Source organism: Mus musculus, chromosome 16 (genome assembly GCF_000001635.26).
Source record: "Mus musculus strain C57BL/6J chromosome 16, GRCm38.p6 C57BL/6J".
NCBI lineage: Eukaryota > Metazoa > Chordata > Mammalia > Rodentia > Muridae > Mus > Mus musculus.
Window position 1 is genome coordinate 48579501 of NC_000082.6, and position 18919 is coordinate 48598419.

The 18919-nt window shown below is 42.3% G+C and overlaps 1 protein-coding gene across 1 annotated transcript in view; it reads left to right on the forward strand.

Annotated features, from left to right (window-relative positions):
* Positions 1–18919, forward strand: part of Morc1 (microrchidia 1) — a 199669-nt gene that overhangs the window by 148264 nt on the left and 32486 nt on the right. Inside the window, exons 18-20 of the mRNA NM_010816.1 lie at positions 2917–2985; positions 7393–7638; positions 13014–13115. Of these exons, the coding sequence (NP_034946.1) occupies positions 2917–2985; positions 7393–7638; positions 13014–13115 (417 nt within the window). The remainder of the gene's footprint in view (positions 1–2916; positions 2986–7392; positions 7639–13013; positions 13116–18919) is intronic.

Here is an 18919-nt window from a genome sequence, read left to right on the forward strand (position 1 = left end):
GGGATGAGAAGTGGTCAGGATCAGAAGTAGACATTAGGAAGCAGCTCATAAGGCTATGGGTAGAGTGAGTTTGCACTTGTACAACCTGAATTGAAAGTTCATGCGCCAGGCACCTGAGGCTCAGCCACGGTATCACCCTTCAGGGTAGCGTTTCTTCATCCCTACTGCATATCAGAACCGCTTGCAGGACACTAAAAGATGGGCTGCCAGACTTTACCCTGAACCGTTTAATCAGAATTCCATGTGTAAGGATGTGATACCATGTCCAGAGGCTTTTCTGAAGATTCTGATAACATGTACGCAAATTTGACTGTAATGTATTCTTCTCAATTCGATTTATTTTTTAATTTAATTTTGTTTAGCATGTGTGTGTGTATATATGTATGAGGACCATGCCATGCTATGGTTGTCAGAGGACAGCTTTGTGGAATAAGCTGTATCCTACCGTATATATGTATGACGACCATGCCATGCTATGGTTGTCAGAGGACAGCTTTGTGGAATAAGCTGTATCCTACCGTATATATGTATGAGGACCATGCCATGCTATGGCTGTCAGAGGACAGCTTTGTGGAATAAGCTGTATCCTACCGTATATATGTATGAGGACCATGCCATGCTATGGCTGTCAGAGGACAGCTTTGTGGAATAAGCTGTATCCTACCATATATATGTATGACGACCATGCCATGCTATGGCTGTCAGAGGACAGCTTTGTGGAATAAGCTGTATCCTACCGTATATATGTATGACGACCATGCCATGCTATGGCTGTCAGAGGACAGCTTTGTGGAATAAGCTGTATCCTACCGTATATATGTATGAGGACCATGCCATGCTATGGCTGTCAGAGGACAGCTTTGTGGAATAAGCTGTATCCTACCGTATATATGTATGAGGACCATGCCATGCTATGGCTGTCAGAGGACAGCTTTGTGGAATAAGCTGTATCCTACCGTATATATGTATGACGACCATGCCATGCTATGGCTGTCAGAGGACAGCTTTGTGGAATAAGCTGTATCCTACCGTATATATGTATGAGGACCATGCCATGCTATGGCTGTCAGAGGACAGCTTTGTGGAATAAGCTGTATCCTACCGTATATATGTATGAGGACCATGCCATGCTATGGCTGTCAGAGGACAGCTTTGTGGAATAAGCTGTATCCTACCGTATATATGTATGACGACCATGCCATGCTATGGCTGTCAGAGGACAGCTCTGTGGAATAAGCTGTATCCTACCGTATATATGTATGAGGACCATGCCATGCTATGGCTGTCAGAGGACAGCTCTGTGGAATAAGCTGTATCCTACCGTATATATGTATGACGACCATGCCATGCTATGGCTGTCAGAGGACAGCTTTGTGGAATAAGCTGTATCCTACCGTATATATGTATGAGGACCATGCCATGCTATGGCTGTCAGAGGACAGCTTTGTGGAATAAGCTGTATCCTACCGTATATATGTATGACGACCATGCCATGCTATGGCTGTCAGAGGACAGCTCTGTGGAATAAGCTGTATCCTACCGTATATATGTATGAGGACCATGCCATGCTATGGCTGTCAGAGGACAGCTCTGTGGAATAAGCTGTATCCTACCGTATATATGTATGAGGACCATGCCATGCTATGGCTGTCAGAGGACAGCTTTGTGGAATAAGCTGTATCCTACCGTATATATGTATGAGGACCATGCCATGCTATGGCTGTCAGAGGACAGCTTTGTGGAATAAGCCGTATCCTACCGTATATATGTATGACGACCATGCCATGCTATGGCTGTCAGAGGACAGCTCTGTGGAATAAGCCGTATCCTACCGTATCCTACCCTTACACATGTTGTGGTAACTGATTCAAGTCGCCAGGCTTTCTTGGTAAGCGCCTTTATGCACTAAGCTATTTCACCAGCATTTTCATCTTATTTTTTATTACATTTGTTTATTACTTATTTAGTTATTTGGAGGAAGAGTGCTTTAGTGTGTATGATTGGTTCTTTCAACTCAGGTCACAGGTCTTGGTGACAAACACCTACACCCACTGAACCACCTCACCTCTTTGATGGTGACTTTGGCCTAATGCACTTTGAATTTACAGAAGATTCAAGTGGGGACATTCACATCGGTTGGTCACTGAAAGGCATGGGAAATGGAGAGGGTCTGTGAGCCAGGAACATCCTGAGGCTCTAGCGTAGGTGTCTTTGCTGAGGATCCACCAAGCAAGAGAAAGTGCTGTAAAAATAACCTGTTCGAATTTGGAAGGGTGGCCATGAAGGTACCTGCAGGTGTAACATGTCACTAAGAACTTTGTGACTCCCAGGACAGTGCGCTTCAGGCCAGCCAGGCCTACATAGTGGGACCCTGTCTTAGAACAAAACAGCAGCAGTAATAGAAATAGTAGCTAAAAGTATCAACCAAAGCATGAGCATCGAAGGAGCACCCTTTTCAGAGGGAGTACCAGGTCCTCCTCTCTCTACCCTCTCTCTACCCTGCCTGGAGATACAGGAAGCTTCTGGGTGCTAGATATAAGACATTCACCAGTTTACTGAAGCTCAGCCCAGTGCTCCCAGAAAGGAAGAATAATGCCTCAGGCAGAATGCCCCAGGCAGAGGACAGAGGGTTTCAAGACAGGAGAGGGAGGGGATTATGGGATGGAGAAGCTGGATCCAGTCGGGGCTTGATTAAGTTGCTCATAAGACATTGAATCTGCAGTGCTTACTAAAACAATCAGATGATGCACTACCTCCACCACTATAAGAACATCCCTGCAGCAGAACTGAAGGATTATGGGTAAGGATTGTGATCTTGGCACTTCTTTAGGAAAATAAAAACACTGAGTTTCTGTAATATGGCAACTTAAAGGTATTTTGGGTTAATAAATTTGCTTTTATATTTTCTTCCCATAGAAGTCTCAACTTATAGTAACAAGCAAGATCCCCGAGTTCAAGTCCTCCTGCCTTTCCTCAGCACTCAAGGTGAGCAATTCAAGTAAGATTCAGGATCTAGGGAGATGGTTTAGCTGTTAGGAGTGCTGGCTTCTCTGACAGAGGATCCAGGTTCAATTCCCAGTGACTCACAACCATCTTCAGTCTCAGGAGATCTGACACTGTCTTCTGACTTCTGGTATGCATGTGGTATGTAACATGCAGGCAAGATATACATACACATAAAATAATTTAAATCTCAAAAATTTTAAATAAATACATAGACTAATGTCCAGCCATTTCTGTTACATTTCTCACTTAAGCATCATGGGTCTCCAGATTTTCCTATGGATGGTTAGTTCACAGAGTGAAGCAATAATATATTTTAGCTAACATAGATTTATTAGCAGAAATTTTAAAAATAAAACATAAATAATATTTAGATTACTTATTATCTCACTGGTTGGATATGATGAGAATTCTTTTTTAAATTTTTATTTATTATTCTCTCATACCATACTTTCCAACTAGAGATTCTGTTCCTTTCACTCCTCCAAGTTCACCTCCACCTCCCCTCTCCCCCATATCCATCCCTGCACCACCAGAACAGACCAGGCCTCCCAGGGTTATCAACCAAACAGGGCACATCAATACTGGGTGAGGCAACCCAGTAGGAGAAAAAGGGTCCCAAGAGCAGGCAAAAGAGTCAGAGATAACCACCACTACCACTGTCAGGAATCTCCTCAAAACACCAAGCCAACAACCATAACATATATATACAGAGGACCTAATGTAGACCCATGCAGGCTCCATGGTAGCCTCTTCAGTCTATGTCAGCCCCCATGAGGCCTGCTTAGTTGATGCTATGCTATGGGATATGATCCCCTGGTATTCTTGACCCCCTGGCTCCCACAATTCCTCCTCTCTGTCTTTGCTGAGTTCTCCAAAGCTTCAGTGGAGGCACCCTATGGAGACCTGCAACCTGGGCTCTCTCTCCATCTAATGTTTGGATATGGGTCTCTGCATCTGCTCCCATCAGCTGCCCAAGGCAACCTCTCTGATAACGACTGTACTAGGCACTGATCTATGAGTATAGCAGAAAACAGTTAGGAACTTTTTTTTCCTTTTTTCTTTTTTTCTTTTTTTTTGGTGAGTTGTATTTGGTTCTATCTTAGGTCTCTAGACTATCCAGCCTCTGGTTCCTGGTCATCCTTGAGCTTCCTCTCATGTGGGCCTCATATTAGATCAGTCACTGATTGGCCACTCCCACCACCATTGCCCCAGTCCATCTTACAGGCAGGACAGATTGTAGGTTAAAGGTTTTGTGGATGATCTGGTGTCCCAGTCCTATCATGGGAAACCTTGCCTGATTACAAAAGATGGCTGATTCAGACTCTGTATCCTCCATACTAGAACTAATATTTTAAAAATATGTTTCCAGTAGTTTCTATGAGAAAGTTACTGATGATTTAGTTTATAGAAATTTATTTACTTATAAATATTCTATATACATGACTCTTCTATATGTATGTGTGTGCACATGTATGGGTGTTCATGTGTGTGCCACAATCTTTGCATGGGTGTATGCATGCCTGTAGAGACCAGAAGATAGCTGTAGATGTTATCTCTCAGACATCACCCACCTTGGAAGTTTTTGTTTGGTTGGTTTTGTTTTGTATTGTTTTTTGGTGAAACTGTCCCTCACCTGGCCTTGTGAGGTAAGGCAGACTTATCAGGAAGATGAAAGAATCCACTAGTCTCCTCCTCCCTAATACTGGGATTATAAGTGTGTGTCACTGTACCCAGCTTTTGAAAGTGGGTTCGTGTCCTCAAGCTCTTTCTTGATTTTTAATTTTGCTAAATGTCATATAATATTATATTTATCAGTTTTACAAGGATCCCTCCTTGTAACTCATACCTGCAATATCAGTACCAGGGGGGCAGAGGCAAGAGGACTGCCATAAGTTCTAGAATAGCCGAGTCTCCCAGCTTGCAGCCTGCCGGGTGGTACATAGTGAAGTTTTGCCTCCTCTTCACATACACACTATAATAACATAAAATCAAGTGCAGAGGACATTTGAATCATTTGAGCATCTTTAAAAAGGAATAGTTGTGAGGCCTCAGAGCTGCTCAGCTATATTAGACACAAGAATGTATAGGAAACCTGACAGTTTCAAATTGCCCCTATTTTGTTTATGTGTATGTGCATATGTTTTTGTGTGTGTCCATGTGTATGTGCATGTCAACAATTAACATCATGTGTCTTCTCCAACGATGTGAGATAGAGCCTCTCTATAAACTTGGAGCTTACCACCTTGCCTAACTATCTCTGGTCAGCAAGCTTAAGCAGCCATAAGTCCTCACCTCCCAGAGGTTACAAATACGCAGCACTGCATCTGGCTTTTTATGTGGGTGCTGGAGATCCAAACTCAAGTCTTTCTGCTTGCCTTCTCCCCAACCTTTAACAGCTCATAGGTCTTTGGGGTTTTTTGTTTTTTGTTTTTTGAGACAGGGTTTCTCTGTGTAGCCCTGGCTGTCCTAGAACTCACTTTGTAGAACAGGCTGGCCTCGAACTCAGAAATCCACCTGCCTCTGCCTCCCAAGTGCTGGGATTAAAGGCATGCGCCACCATGCCCGGCTTTCATAGGTCTTAATAGACAAAGATGTACATATCTTATGTCTCGAAATTTCTCCATGTTTGCTTGAAATACTGAAGCATTTGCTTCAAGCGTGTCCCTTTAGTTTGGGTTGCTGCTGCTTGCATTTTTTGTATTCTATACAGGCACTAAAAACTCCTGAACCCAGTAATAAGTTGGAATGCACATGAGCTCATAACCTTGCTCCTTCCTTTCATAGAAATTTACCTAACTCACTACATAGCTGAATTTCAGAATCAGGCACAAGAGCAGTATGTTCTCTTTGTATTAAAGTTGGTTCTCCTGGATAGCAACTCATCACCAGCAGGAAACTTGGGAATGCTAGAAAAGCACCAACATTCTACCCCAAAGTCCCTTAGTTCTGTTTGGCTTCTAGCATAGAGAGGAGACTCTAGCTAAGGGCTAGAAAACAGTAGCCAGCAGGGGCGGGATTCAGGATGTGAGATGTGGGATTAGCCTGAAAATGCAAACTGGCCTCACCTCACATGCACTTCCTCTGGCAGGAAGTGAAGTTGCATTGTGTGTTCTCAAAGTCAGGTCTCTGCATTCAGCCCACGTCTGCAGCTCCTGCTGAATCCACCGCGTGAACTATTTACTACTGAAGGATGCAGTCAAACCTTTTTATTTTTGAACTTTTTATTAGTAGTGAGAAACACGCCTGATAATCCCGAGCCTCACAATGGGTAGAAGTGCAGAGAAAACATGTCTAGGGCATGCTTGGCCCTTTATGCTCAACCTCAGTCTACATCATGCTCTGCCCCACAAGGCTCAGAGGACATCACGGAGGAGGCTTCTAAGAGTCAGAGATCAGGGCGATCTTCTATGAATCAGTGTCTTCTGAGCGTGGCAGGGCCGTTGCACCCATAAGCACAGGAGCTGTTGCTACGTGCATCTATAGTTTGCCCAAGACCAAGGCAGTCTACATTCTACCATGGGTGAGGGAGGAACACACAAATCCCAGACCTGAGTGGAGGCGCTATTTGCAGAGGATGACTTTTATAGAAAGGAGAGTTATTTTTCTTCAGAGGCATGGCCTTGCTCCAGTGGATGATGCCACACCTGTGTGAATATAGGCAGCATGAGTTGGACCTAGTGGATTTAAGAAAAAAAAAAAAAAAACAGGACGTGAAATTGAAAAGGGGGTGGATGTCTCTTAGCTGCATGACCAAGGCAACTTGGAAAAGAAAGCATTTAATGTAGAGTTTTACAGTTCCAGAGGATTCTTATTCATTGCGGGAAGTGGGGAGCATTGTAACAGGCAGGGAGGCATGGCAGGAGAACTAAAACCATAGCAGAGAACTTATATCTGAGGGAGGGAGGAAGGGAGGGAGGGAGGGAGGGAGGGAGGGAGGGAGGGAGGGAGGGAGGGAGGAGAAAAATATGCATAGGATATAAGAAAGCATACTAACTGGGAATGGTATGAGCTTTTAAAACCTGAAATAGGGCCGGGCGTGGTGGCTCACACCTTTAATCCCAGCAATTGGAGGCAGAGGCAGGCGAATTTCTGAGTTCGAGGCCAGCCTGGTCTACAGAGTGAGTTCCAGGACAGCTGGGGCTACACAGAAAAACCCGTCTCAAAAAACCAAAAAACCAGAAATATATGAATCTATGGGTACCACTCACATTTGAACATAAATTGGGGAGATCTGGGAGAAACTGGTGGGCAAGACTAGGGGGTAAATATAATTAAACTACATTACATACATAAAAATATAATGGAGTGTCATGAGAGAAGATAGTAATTCATCATAAATGATGCAACTACAACTCATAAAATTATGTCTTACTGTTTTTAATTAAGGAAAAATCCAAACTTGGGAGAATCCAGCCTTCAGGGGCAGACCTGACTCAGGGCAGTCCCTCATCTGTTAAGCTTTCGTTCATGCAAAGAAGCCAAAAGAGGAGCACAGAGGATACTCACTCGGACGTGGAGTTCATCTGCATGACGAAGATTCCGAAGAAGTCTGTGAAGAAGACCGTGAAGTACCTGCAGCCTGGTCACGCTCCAGCTCTATTGGAAAACCTCAAACTCGAGGACACAGCCCAGGCATGTCTCCCCCCCCCCCATTCTTTTCTCTTATTCACAAAATATATAATAATTCCCTTGTTCTGGAAATAGCATGTGGTAAAGGTTTTGCTTCATTTTCACATTTTTAGCTCACTCTAATTATGGGATGTACATTGCAACCTGTGTTTGCTGGATAAGGTCCCAATTTCTATTTTTTCCCTTTGGTTTTCTACTTTGGAAGAAAAGTTAGATTGCTAATATCAGCACAATTTGGAGAACTCAGCCAAGTGACAGTGCCCCAAAGAATGCCTGGATGGGAAAAGAGCTCACATTTGTATTTAACAGAAGAGAATGACTGGAGAAACTTCTAACTTATAGCAGCCATGGTGTGGTGCTTTGAAAATGCTTGGCCCATGGGAAGTGGCACTATTAAGGAGGTGTGGCCTCATTGGGATAAGCGTGGCCTTGTTAGAGGAAGCTTGTCACTGTGTAGGCAGGCTTTGAGGGCTCCTAGGGTCAAACTCTGCCTAGTGAGGAAGAGACTCTGGGTGCTTGCAGAAGATTGTTGCTTTGTGGCTGCCTTTGTATGAAGATGTAGAACTCTCCACTCCTCCAGCACTTTAAGCTGGTCCCAATTAAATGTCCATTATCAGAGTTGCCTTGGTCATGGTGTATCTTCACAACAATGAAGCCCTAACTAAGACAAATGATTAAATGTCCATTATCAGAGTTGCCTTAGTGTCTTAGTTAGGGTTTTACTGCTGTGAACAGACACCATGACCAAGGCAAGTCTTAATAAAACAACATTTAATTGGGGCTGGCTTTACAGGTTCAGAGGTTCAGCCCATTATCATCAAGGAGGGAGCATGGCAGGCAGGCATGGCGTAGGAGGAGCTGAGAGTTCTATGTCTTCATCCAAAGGCTGCTAGTGGAAGACTGACTTCCAGGCAACTAGGGTGAGGATCTTATACCCACACCCACAGTGACATACCCATTCCAACAAGGTCACACCTATTCCAACAAGGCCACACCTTCAAATGGTGCCACTCCATGGTCCAAGGATATACAAACCATCACACTTGGTCATGGTGTATCTTCACAACAATGAAGCTCTAACTAAGACAAATGATTTGTTACCCTATAGTCAAAGTTAGGGAGGAATTGGCATCAAATATAAATACACTACTAAAGAGTTGAGATTGTTTATTTTTGTTTTTAATTATTATTATTATTTGATAACTTGTGCACTTATTTAATATATTTGGGACATTTTCACACTTGTTACCCCCTTTGTCTGCTTTCTATTATGCCTGTGGAATTCCTTCTTCTTTCCCAAGTCTTAAGACTAATAAATATGTCACCCTAGAATTTCTAGGTATGCAAATATGTGTTTCTTTTAAAGAATCACAGCACACACACACGTTCCTACAGTGTTCTCATCATTTCCTTCTTGTTGTCAGGAGTGTGTGTACTGATTCAGTTACTAACAGCGCTGAGGATAAGGATGTGATGCCTGTAGTTGTAACGTTCATCTTGTACCATGTTTATTGCTCGTGCTCAGAGGCACTTTCCCTGGCTGGCTGGCTGGCTGGCTGTCTTTCTTTCTTTCTTTCTTTCTTTCTTTCTTTCTTTCTTTCTTTCTTTCTTTCTTTCTTTCTTTCTTTCTTTCTTTCTCTCTCTCTCTCTCTCTCTCTCTCTCTCTCTCTCTCTCTCTCTCTCTCTCCCTTCCTTCCTTCCTTCCTTCCTTCCTTCCTTCCTTCCTTCCTTCCTTTCTCTCTCTCTCTCTTTCTTTCTTTCTTTCTTTCTTTCTTTCTTTTTTGTTAAGATTTATTTATTTATTATACATAAGTACACTGTAGCTGTCTTCAGACACCCCAGAAGAGGGTGTCAGATCTCATTTCGGGTGGTTGTGAGCCACCATTTGGTTGCTGGCATTTGAACTCAGGACCTTCTGAAGAGCAGACAGTGCTCTTAACCACTGAGCTATCTCTCCAGCCCACTGGCATCCTTTCTTTTCTTTTTTTTTTTTTTAAAGATTTATTTATTTATTATATGTAAGTACACTGTAGCTGTCCTCAGATACTCCAGAAGAGAGTATCAGATTTCGTTATGGATGGTTATGAGCCACCATGTGGTTGCTGGGATTTGAACTCGGGATAAAATGTGTAGCCCAGGCTGGCCTCGAACTCGTGATCCTCCTGCCTCTGCCTCCTTCAGCAAATCCTACCCGCGTGCGCCACCACTACCGGTGGCATCCTTTCTTAAGGTTGGCTCTCTCTAAGCCTCTTTGTTTTTTATGTTATCTTCCTGGCTCATCAGTCTGACTTTGATTGTTTCTCCTAATAACATTCTGGTGGTTGGAATATGCTCCCCAGGGGGTGGCACTATTGGGGAGGTTTGGCCTTGTTGGAGTAGGTATAGCCTTATTGGAAGAAGTGTGTCACTGTTGGGGTGGGGGTGGGTTTTGAGACCCTCCTTCTAGTCAAGTGGGAACCAGTCTACTCCTGGTTTCCTTTGATGAAGATGTAGAACTCTCAGCTCCTTCAGTGTTGTGCCTGTCTGGAAGCTGCCATGCTTCCCACCTTGATGATAATGGACTCACCCTCTGAGCCTGTAAGCCAGCCCCGGTGAAATGTATACATATATGTGTGTACATAGACATATGTGTGTGTATATATATATATATATATATATATGATATATTCATACATATACATATAAACATGTACATGTATGTAAAGCTAACATGAAATACACTAATTTATCTACTGCTTTATATACACAGTTCTGTACTTTTCATAGCATGCGTGTGTGTGTGTGTGTATGTGTGTCCATCCATCTATTCTGTATAATCTTATTGTAGACCTTTCAGCATATGCACACATATGGCTCCTCCCTCATTAAGTTTACTATAGAACAGCTTAATACTTTCACAGGCAGATGTAAACTGTGACTGTGGCAGATGCTTAAGTTGTTTTTCCTTTATTGTTTTTAGAGAGTTTTACTCTGTTCCCCAGGCTTCTCTTCCTTTTCAGCCTGCAGAGGAGTAGGAAATAGATTTGGATGCTGCTCTGCCTAGCATGTTGTTTGTGCATTTTTCAGTTTATTTTTATTTCCATTTATGTGTATATATATTTGTCTGGTACATGTATGTGGGTAGATACCCACAGAGATGAGAAGAGGCTGTCAAATGCCCTGCAACTAATGTGATGGGCAATTGTGAACCACTCCATACAGGTGCTAGGAACCAAACTTTGGTCCTTGATATGACCTGTCAAAGCTCCTAACTGCTCAACCTTCTCTGCAGCCTCTGTTATAGCAGCTGTTTGTAACACAAGAGTAAAAACACTTAAAATGAGGAATTTAACTAAAAATAGAACAGAGATGTCTTTCAGGGATGTGTGTCCCTGCATTTTTAAAGATTGCATTCAGTTAAATTGATAACAAGAGATGAGACAGAACATTTGGCACGATGAATACAAAATATTTTAAGAGGACAAACAATGGTAACATGGAGGGATGCCAAACAGAGATTATGATTTGTACAGGAATCATAACCATGGTATGTTCTGGAAGCCATGAAGAGGGAGTTGCATTATCCTAAAGGCAGTGAGGCTACACTATCGGTTTTACATGGAAGAGTTGTATGGCCAGACTTTCCTTCAGAAAGGGTTGGTCTGGCATAGAGAAACATTTAGTACAGAGTTGGTTATAGAAGTCTTGGGTTTGCCAGGCGTTGTGGAGCATGCCTTTAATCCCATCACTCGGGAGGCAGAGGCAGGTGGATTTCTGAGTTCGAGGCCAGCCTGGTCTACAAAGTGAGTTCCAGGACAGCCAGGGCTATACAGAGAAACCCTGTCTTGAAAAAAAAAAAGTGTTGAGTTGTGTAGTCTCTTTAGCCACATAAAAATGATCCATGAGGCTGGGACAATTCCTTATTCAAGATATAAAACCCCTTAGGCCCATAGACAGATGCAGGGTTCATCTCCCTTGTAGAAGATGCACTGTTTTTGTTTGTTTGTTTGTTTATATACACATGTAACATGTCACAAATCATCTGGGTAACTCCACAGCTCAGTCTGACCTCTTCTAGGAAGATGTGGGATCCTTTTACCAAACAAAAGAATGCACAGTTAGACAGTCCCCCTGCATTGGCTACTAGAGGCATGCGCTGCCATGCAGGCAGGATGCCCAGCACTGAGGGTCTTGCACTCTCTCTTCGTTATGCAATTAAAGCAGTGTTCTATCTGATGCTTACCTACACTGTGTACCAATATCAATACCAAGATGCAAAGGGTACCTCTCTGGGGCTGATAGCTGATGCATGGATTCTGCTCAGTGATTGTGCTTAACAGGAGTCACTGTGAAACAGGCAGTTCAGAGGGTGCTCCAGAGGAGAACTCACTGGAGTGTGATCTAGAATGATGGTGGTGGAGGTGGTCACATTTTGGTCACATATTAGGGGTACTGAATGAGCAGAGAGATATCGCAAGAGTGCCAACTGAGTTTTGAACTTCTGAACATGGCTGTATAGTGATGATATTCACCAAAATTGGGGGTTCAAGAGAACAACTGGCCTGTGGAGAGGAACATGAATTTGACTTACAATGTCAAACTTAACGAAAAGTGTCTGGATTCACATAAGACCCTGGATTTAGAGTTGAGGTCTACACAGGACATATGACCTTATGAAATACTAACCCATCTGAGTGTGAGTGAGGGTAAAGGGTCATGTGAAGAGAAGGCAAACAGTTGAGGCTAGGAAGGTAAACTGCACAGACTGGGAAGGACTTGCTAGTCCTGTGAGGAGAGAAACTAGGGATGAGGCTTATCATTAAAGCCCAGGGGGAATAAGGAGATTCAAAAGGACCTGAGCAAGAGGGCTGAATTCTATAGATCTTAAAAATCATTCTTTAAGTTGCCCAAACTTAGTAGCAAGCAGTAGATATGATATAAGGAAGACTTTTTGTGCCGCTGCTGTTGGTGGAGAGAAGAGGCCAGAAGCCAGATTGGGACTGATTTAGAGATGGAGGCAGAATGTATGTCAGCTCTTGGAAACTAAGTTATTTGGTTTGGGGAGATATTATATTCTTGGAAAACAAAAAGTGAAGTAGATAAATCAGAAGATCACTTAATTTTTATAAATATTTAAAACTAAAGTAATTGTTTTTAATATATATATATTACACAAAATATATACATATATAATTGTGATGTGTTCTTAGTTGATCTTTATATGTATTTATTGGCTTGTGACCCTCCTGTCTCAGCCTGCTGAGTACTGAGATTATAGGTGTGTGCTATCATACCCAGCCAACCATGCAGTTAATAGCGTCTCCGTGACATAGTGAAAGTGGCTTCAAGTTTACCATTGCTTGGTTCTACCGCTTGCTTAACTGTTGACACTGTTTTAGGTTTCTTCACGGGAAATAAAAAAGCAGCAGAGTGAGAGCCTCGTGCAGGCAGGCAAGGCATCCACTGACGTGGCTAGCAGCAGAGATCCAACTGTGACCATGGTAAGAACAACATCATCTTAACACTCTTTCACATCCATAAAAATTAAAGAGTCTACTAAATTTTGGTAGGTAAAACATAGCTTGAAGATGAAGGAGCATACCCCAAAGACACTGTTATCTGCATGAACCAGAGAGATGATAAGTATTCATTCTTTCTTTCTTTCTTTCTTTCTTTCTTTCTTTCTTTCTTTCTTTCTTTCTTTTTTTTTTTTTAGAGCTGAGGACTGAACCCAGGGCCTTGCACTTGCTAGGCAAGCACTCTACCACTGAGCTAAATCCCCAACCTCTTGTTATTTTGTCTTTTTTTTTTTTTTTTGAGAGATAATAAGTAAACTCTGACCTATGACTCCCTTTTTTCACGCTGAGAGAACTTTGACATATATGTAAATGTGTGAAAAAAATGTACATATAATTTGAAGAACGTATCAGAACCCCATGTCCCAATCCAAATCATATGCAATTTTAAATATGGACTCTTGTCAGAAACGTAATTCTTCTTTTGATGTTCTGGTCTTTATTATTTATTTATTGCCTGTCTGTCTGTCTAACCCTTGTGGTGCTAGGGACCACTAAGTTATAACATCAGTCCCTGAAGTATAATTTTGAATTGACTTAAATTCTCCAAAAGCCCTTTGGAGAAATCAATTCAGGAAACACGGGAACATTTTACACTCAATCCACTAGATAATGCATCTTCATTCTGATGGTTGGTATCAAACAGCTATGTATCTTGGCAACTGTGAAATCACTTTGAGTTTACGAAGCCAAGAGTGGCAATGCTTTGGTGTTCAGGATTGATTCAAGGCCTGGCTATGTCGTTGACTGGTCAGTCATTGACTGATTCAAAGACTGGCCACGTCTTCCTTTGTGAAGTCCTGTTAAAACCATTGTCCATATGTTATATAGCATTCTTCTCTGTTTATGAATTGTTTGAATTGTACTTGGCCCAATGGGGGACATATTTCTTCTGATTTTACTTCCCTTCAGGGGAACATAACTGATACAAGGCACATAATAGGACTATTTAAATGAATTTATAATCCTAGCTAGCTTGTATAAAAGACACACAATCCAGGTATTTTGTTTATAAACCTTAAGTTTAGTTTGGGCAGGTTGGGAGCTATTCTAACATATTCTTCAGCTATAAAGTCTCTTGTTACTTACTGTTTCTTCTGGCCATGTGCTCACGGTCCATCGCCTTTCATGGCAATCTCCTCCACCTTCGTCTTCCTTCTTTTCTTCCCTTCCTGCCTTTGCAAACCCCTCACTTGATCCTCAAGTCCCATCTTTCTCCCTCCACTGCCCAATCACAGGCTCTAGCTTTTAATTGACCAGTTGAATTGGGAAGCAAGGTTCACATAGCATCACCTGGTGTACATGAGGATCTCCCCATGGGGGCAACCATATCTTGAGAACGCATATTTAGCATTAGAATACAAGCAGCATTAGAACCACCCACTACAGGACTATAAAGAAGTTTTATTTAGAGAATTTAAATATGGAAAATTTCAAACAGAGCACCATCAAGTCCCATGTGCTCATTTCCCACCCCTTAGCTAGGACTTTGTGGCTAATTTGCTCCCTTCTACATTTGAGTCCAGTCTTGCTACTTCCAGACATCACACGAAGCCATTGCTAGCATTTTAAGAAGCCATCAGAAGAGAAAGAGAGAGAGAGAAAGAGAGAGAGAAAGAAAGAGAAGAAAGAGAAGAAAGGAAGGAAGGAAGGAAGGAAGGAAGGAAGGAAGGAAGGAAGGAAGCAAGGAAGCAAGGAAGAAAGGAAGGGAGGGAAATGAGAAAGAAAGTTGAAAAGGAATAATTTATGTATGGGAGCAGAAAAATAAAAACCTTAATATCAATGATAAGGAACCAAAATCTAGCAAGTAAACATGAAAGCATCTTCAAAGTTAGAAAAGAGGTCAGAATGTAACCAGAAGCTGAGAAGGAAGGGAGAGCCGCTGCAGCGTTTTAACCACAAGACCTCTGTGATGTACAGTTTGACACAGCTGCACCTGAGACTGTTAGCGCTGCCACTTATTTTGCAGATGCATCAGCTTCTTCATGGGCTTCTCATGAAGCTGTTACATCGTCATCTTTTCTAAACCATGCACAAGATTTTAGTAAGTGCTTATTTGGAAACTACCTATGTGCCTTTGTATGGTGTATTTCGTAAGTTCTGATGAATTTTTGTGGGTGTGGTGGGTGATTTCTTTGTGACTCTGTGATCTTATCAGGGTATTCATTTTCAAATTCATAGAACAAATTAATTTGCATAAGTGCACATTACTGAGATGCATATTAATTTCTGTTTGGCTGAAGTTGGAATAATTCAACTAGGACATAATTACTTGTGAACGCTTATCTGTATTTTCTTTTTAAAAAAAAAAAATTGAAGCTTCTTAAGCCCCATGATCCTTCGTTCCCAGTTATCTTTTAATTACTGTGTGCATGCCTCTGACTGTGTGTGTGTGTGTGTGTGTGTGTGTGTGTGTGTGTGTGTGTGCGTGCGTGCATGTGGTGCAGTGGATGGGTGTGTTTGTGCACTCACATGTGCACACGTGTGTTTATGTGTGTTTCATTTGGATGCTCTGCTTGTTGAATAGGAGGGAGGACAGCAGTCAGTGTTAACAGTGGAACAAGAGGCTGTTACTTAAGGAAGAAAAATAAACACAACACAAAACACTCTCCCTTCACTTACCATGCTACTGTTTATTATGTTAGTGTGCTTAATTGATTGTAGAGCCTGGAGCCTTATTCCCAAGTATAAGAGACTGAGATGTATGGTGTGTGCAGCCCACCATAGAAAGCCCTTACCTCATGCCTGGCTGTGCTCTACTGTACTGGTTTCATGTTGTCTAGGGAACAATTTCATTCTGATTAGCATATTTTTCCCCGACTGTGTTAATAATGTCTACCCACTTGCCTTTAGACAAGATTCATTTTCACAGTAGGGCATTTAATTTTCCTCCCTTCTGACTTTGGGTACCTCACTGGCTCTTGAATTGACAGTTTCTCTAGCTCAAATGAAATGATGATAGCACCAATTGCCCTGTACATTGTAATTCAACCTCACCATTTCTTAGGGTTCAGTCACGTGATCATCTGTCCTCCCAGGTGACCTCACTGTTAGGGCTCAGTGTTCTAACAGTTTCCTCTCTTACCCTAACATCTTCCATTTTCTCTCCTTGAAGTCTGTTTCTTTTTTTTTTTTAATTGAAAATATCTTTTCTTACACTCTACATTCTGATTATAGTTTTCCCTTTCCCATCTCCTCTCAGTTTCTTCCTACCTCCCCTTTCATCTAGAGCCACACCCTTTCTGTCTCTAGTTAGAAAAAAAGGGCAACTAAGAATAAAAATAAAATAAAAATATGATAAAATCAAATTGGAATAAGACTAAACAAACTAAGAGAGGAAATAGCTGGGGGGGGGGGCTGGAGGGGGGAACATGAGAACACATACAGAGCAGAGACACACACATTTGTATGCTCAGGAATTCCTTAAAAACACAAAAAGCCATGATATGTACACAAAGAATCTGTAGGATTAAAAACCAAACAACCAAACAAAAAACAGGCAGGTGGTGGTGGCGCACGCCTTTGATACCAGCACTTGGGAGGCAGAGGCAGGTGGATTTCTGAGTTCGAGGCCAGCCTGGTCTACAAAGTGAGTTCCAGGACAGCCAGGGCTACACAGAGAAACCCTGTCTCAAAAAACCAAAAAACCAAAAAGCAAAAACAAAAACACAAACACAAAAAGTATAGACACAACATCACAACATTATGAGACAAGGAAATCCCAGAGGTGCTGTTGAATTTCTTTATATTGTCCATCTGCTCTTGGGCATGGGCCCTGCCCTGTCCAGTATTTTTAATGTCCTCCTTTCCCGTGCGCTGTGTCACTGGTAACACTCCCCTGCTTTACTCCCCAGGTCTTGGGCTCATCTGCTTCGCCTGCAGTTGCTTCAGGCTGTGTAGACTGTTGTCACTGCCACAGCATTTTAAATTTATGCTTGGCCTTTCAGCCAGTGTAGGCCATTCGTTTTCTGCATCCATGCAATGAACGTTAGTTAGTCCACACAATGCTCTTGGTTGAACCTTGCACATCTTTCGAAGATGCAGAAGTTTCCAACTGGGAATTAGTGAGCTTGAAACACTCTGTAGACATTGGGAAAAAAAAACAAAACTGCCCTGCAGATAATGAAGAGTTTTCCAAAAGACATCATAATCCACTTTCAAATGTGCAAGTTAGCCTTCCAGTCCTGGTGGCATTGGACTCTTCATACCAATTTCAGCAAACTTCTTTTGTTATTCTCCACAGTTCTATTAGCCTGGGGATCATCCTTGCCAGCAATTTAGGGAAGCTAGTGTGATCCAAATTTATCATCTCTGTTCCTGTAAACCTGAATTGTTCTCACATTTTGGTGTGTGTGTGTGTGTGTGTGTGTGTGTGTGTGTGTGTGTGTGTGTGTGTGTGTTGGGGAGCAAGGAATATGGGGTTGTCTGAGTGTTTTACTGAAATCAGTCTCTTTCTGTGTGGCCAGGATGAAATCTGGGGGAAGTTCTTACCCTGAATCACTTCATCTAACCTTGATAGTCTGAGGAGTAGGATTTTCATCCTCACATCACAGGCGAGGAGAATCAAAGGTCTCCCAAGGCCACACTGCTGGAGGTGCTTACTCTGAACCTCAGTGGTCCAACCATGACTCCTCCTCCTCCATTAAGGGGCTATTGTGACCTCCTGCTCTCTGTGTAGTAACTGATCTGTTATCAGAGCAGCCTCTTCCTCTTGGATCATCTGAGACAAACCAACCTTCTGTATACAAACATGAGGATTCCAAGAATACCCATGCAGTGTATTGATTGGCATTAAGAATTTGGGGCTACCAATGTAGGAGCTAGAGAAAGTACCCAAGGAGCTGAAGGGGTCTGTATCCCTTTAGGTGGAACAACAATATGAACTAACCGGTTCCCCCAGAGCTCATGTCTCTAGCTGCATAGGTAGCAGAAGATGGCCAAGCTGGCCATCACTGGGAAGAGAGGCCCCTTGGTCTTGCAAACTTTATATGCCCCAGTACAGGGGAACAGCAGGGCCAAGAAATGGGAGTGGGTAGGGGAGAGCGGGGTATAGGGGACTTTCGGGATAGCCTTTGAAATGTAAATGAAGAAAATATCTAATAAAAAATTAAAAAAAAAAGAAATTGGGGCTTAAAAACTTTCAAAGTTGTATAGATGAGTATCTACAGGCCAATTTACAGGCCAGAATCTTGAATTGATATTTAAGAGCCAAACCACCTAAAAACTGGTATGTGTACACACATACACACGCACACACACACACACACACACAAACACACATGTCCTGCCATTGGTAGCAACATGCATAGAGCTAAGTTATATGGAACATACCAGGCTTCAAACACAAACCATATATCTCCCCACTTGTTTCTGGAAGCTGAAAAAGGTGATCGTGTAGATGTTAGTAGGAAGGGTAGCCAGATAGAAAAGGGGCAGATAGTGGCTACTAAAACACGTTTCCAACAGGAGAAATGGTTATAGGTTGTATAATTCAGAACAGAACTCCAGTCCACAATTATTCATGCTATTCTTGAAAATAACTGCAGAAGGCTTCAGAGGTTACCAACCCAGAACATTTTAGGATATGGAAATGCTAATTACCATGAAGTGCCACTCCTCATTCCTTACATGTATTGAACTTTGGTATTCTTCCATAGGTAAGGACAATAATTATATCCCTGTTAAAATTTTTTAATGACCAATCCATGGGGCTAGAGAGATGGCTCAGT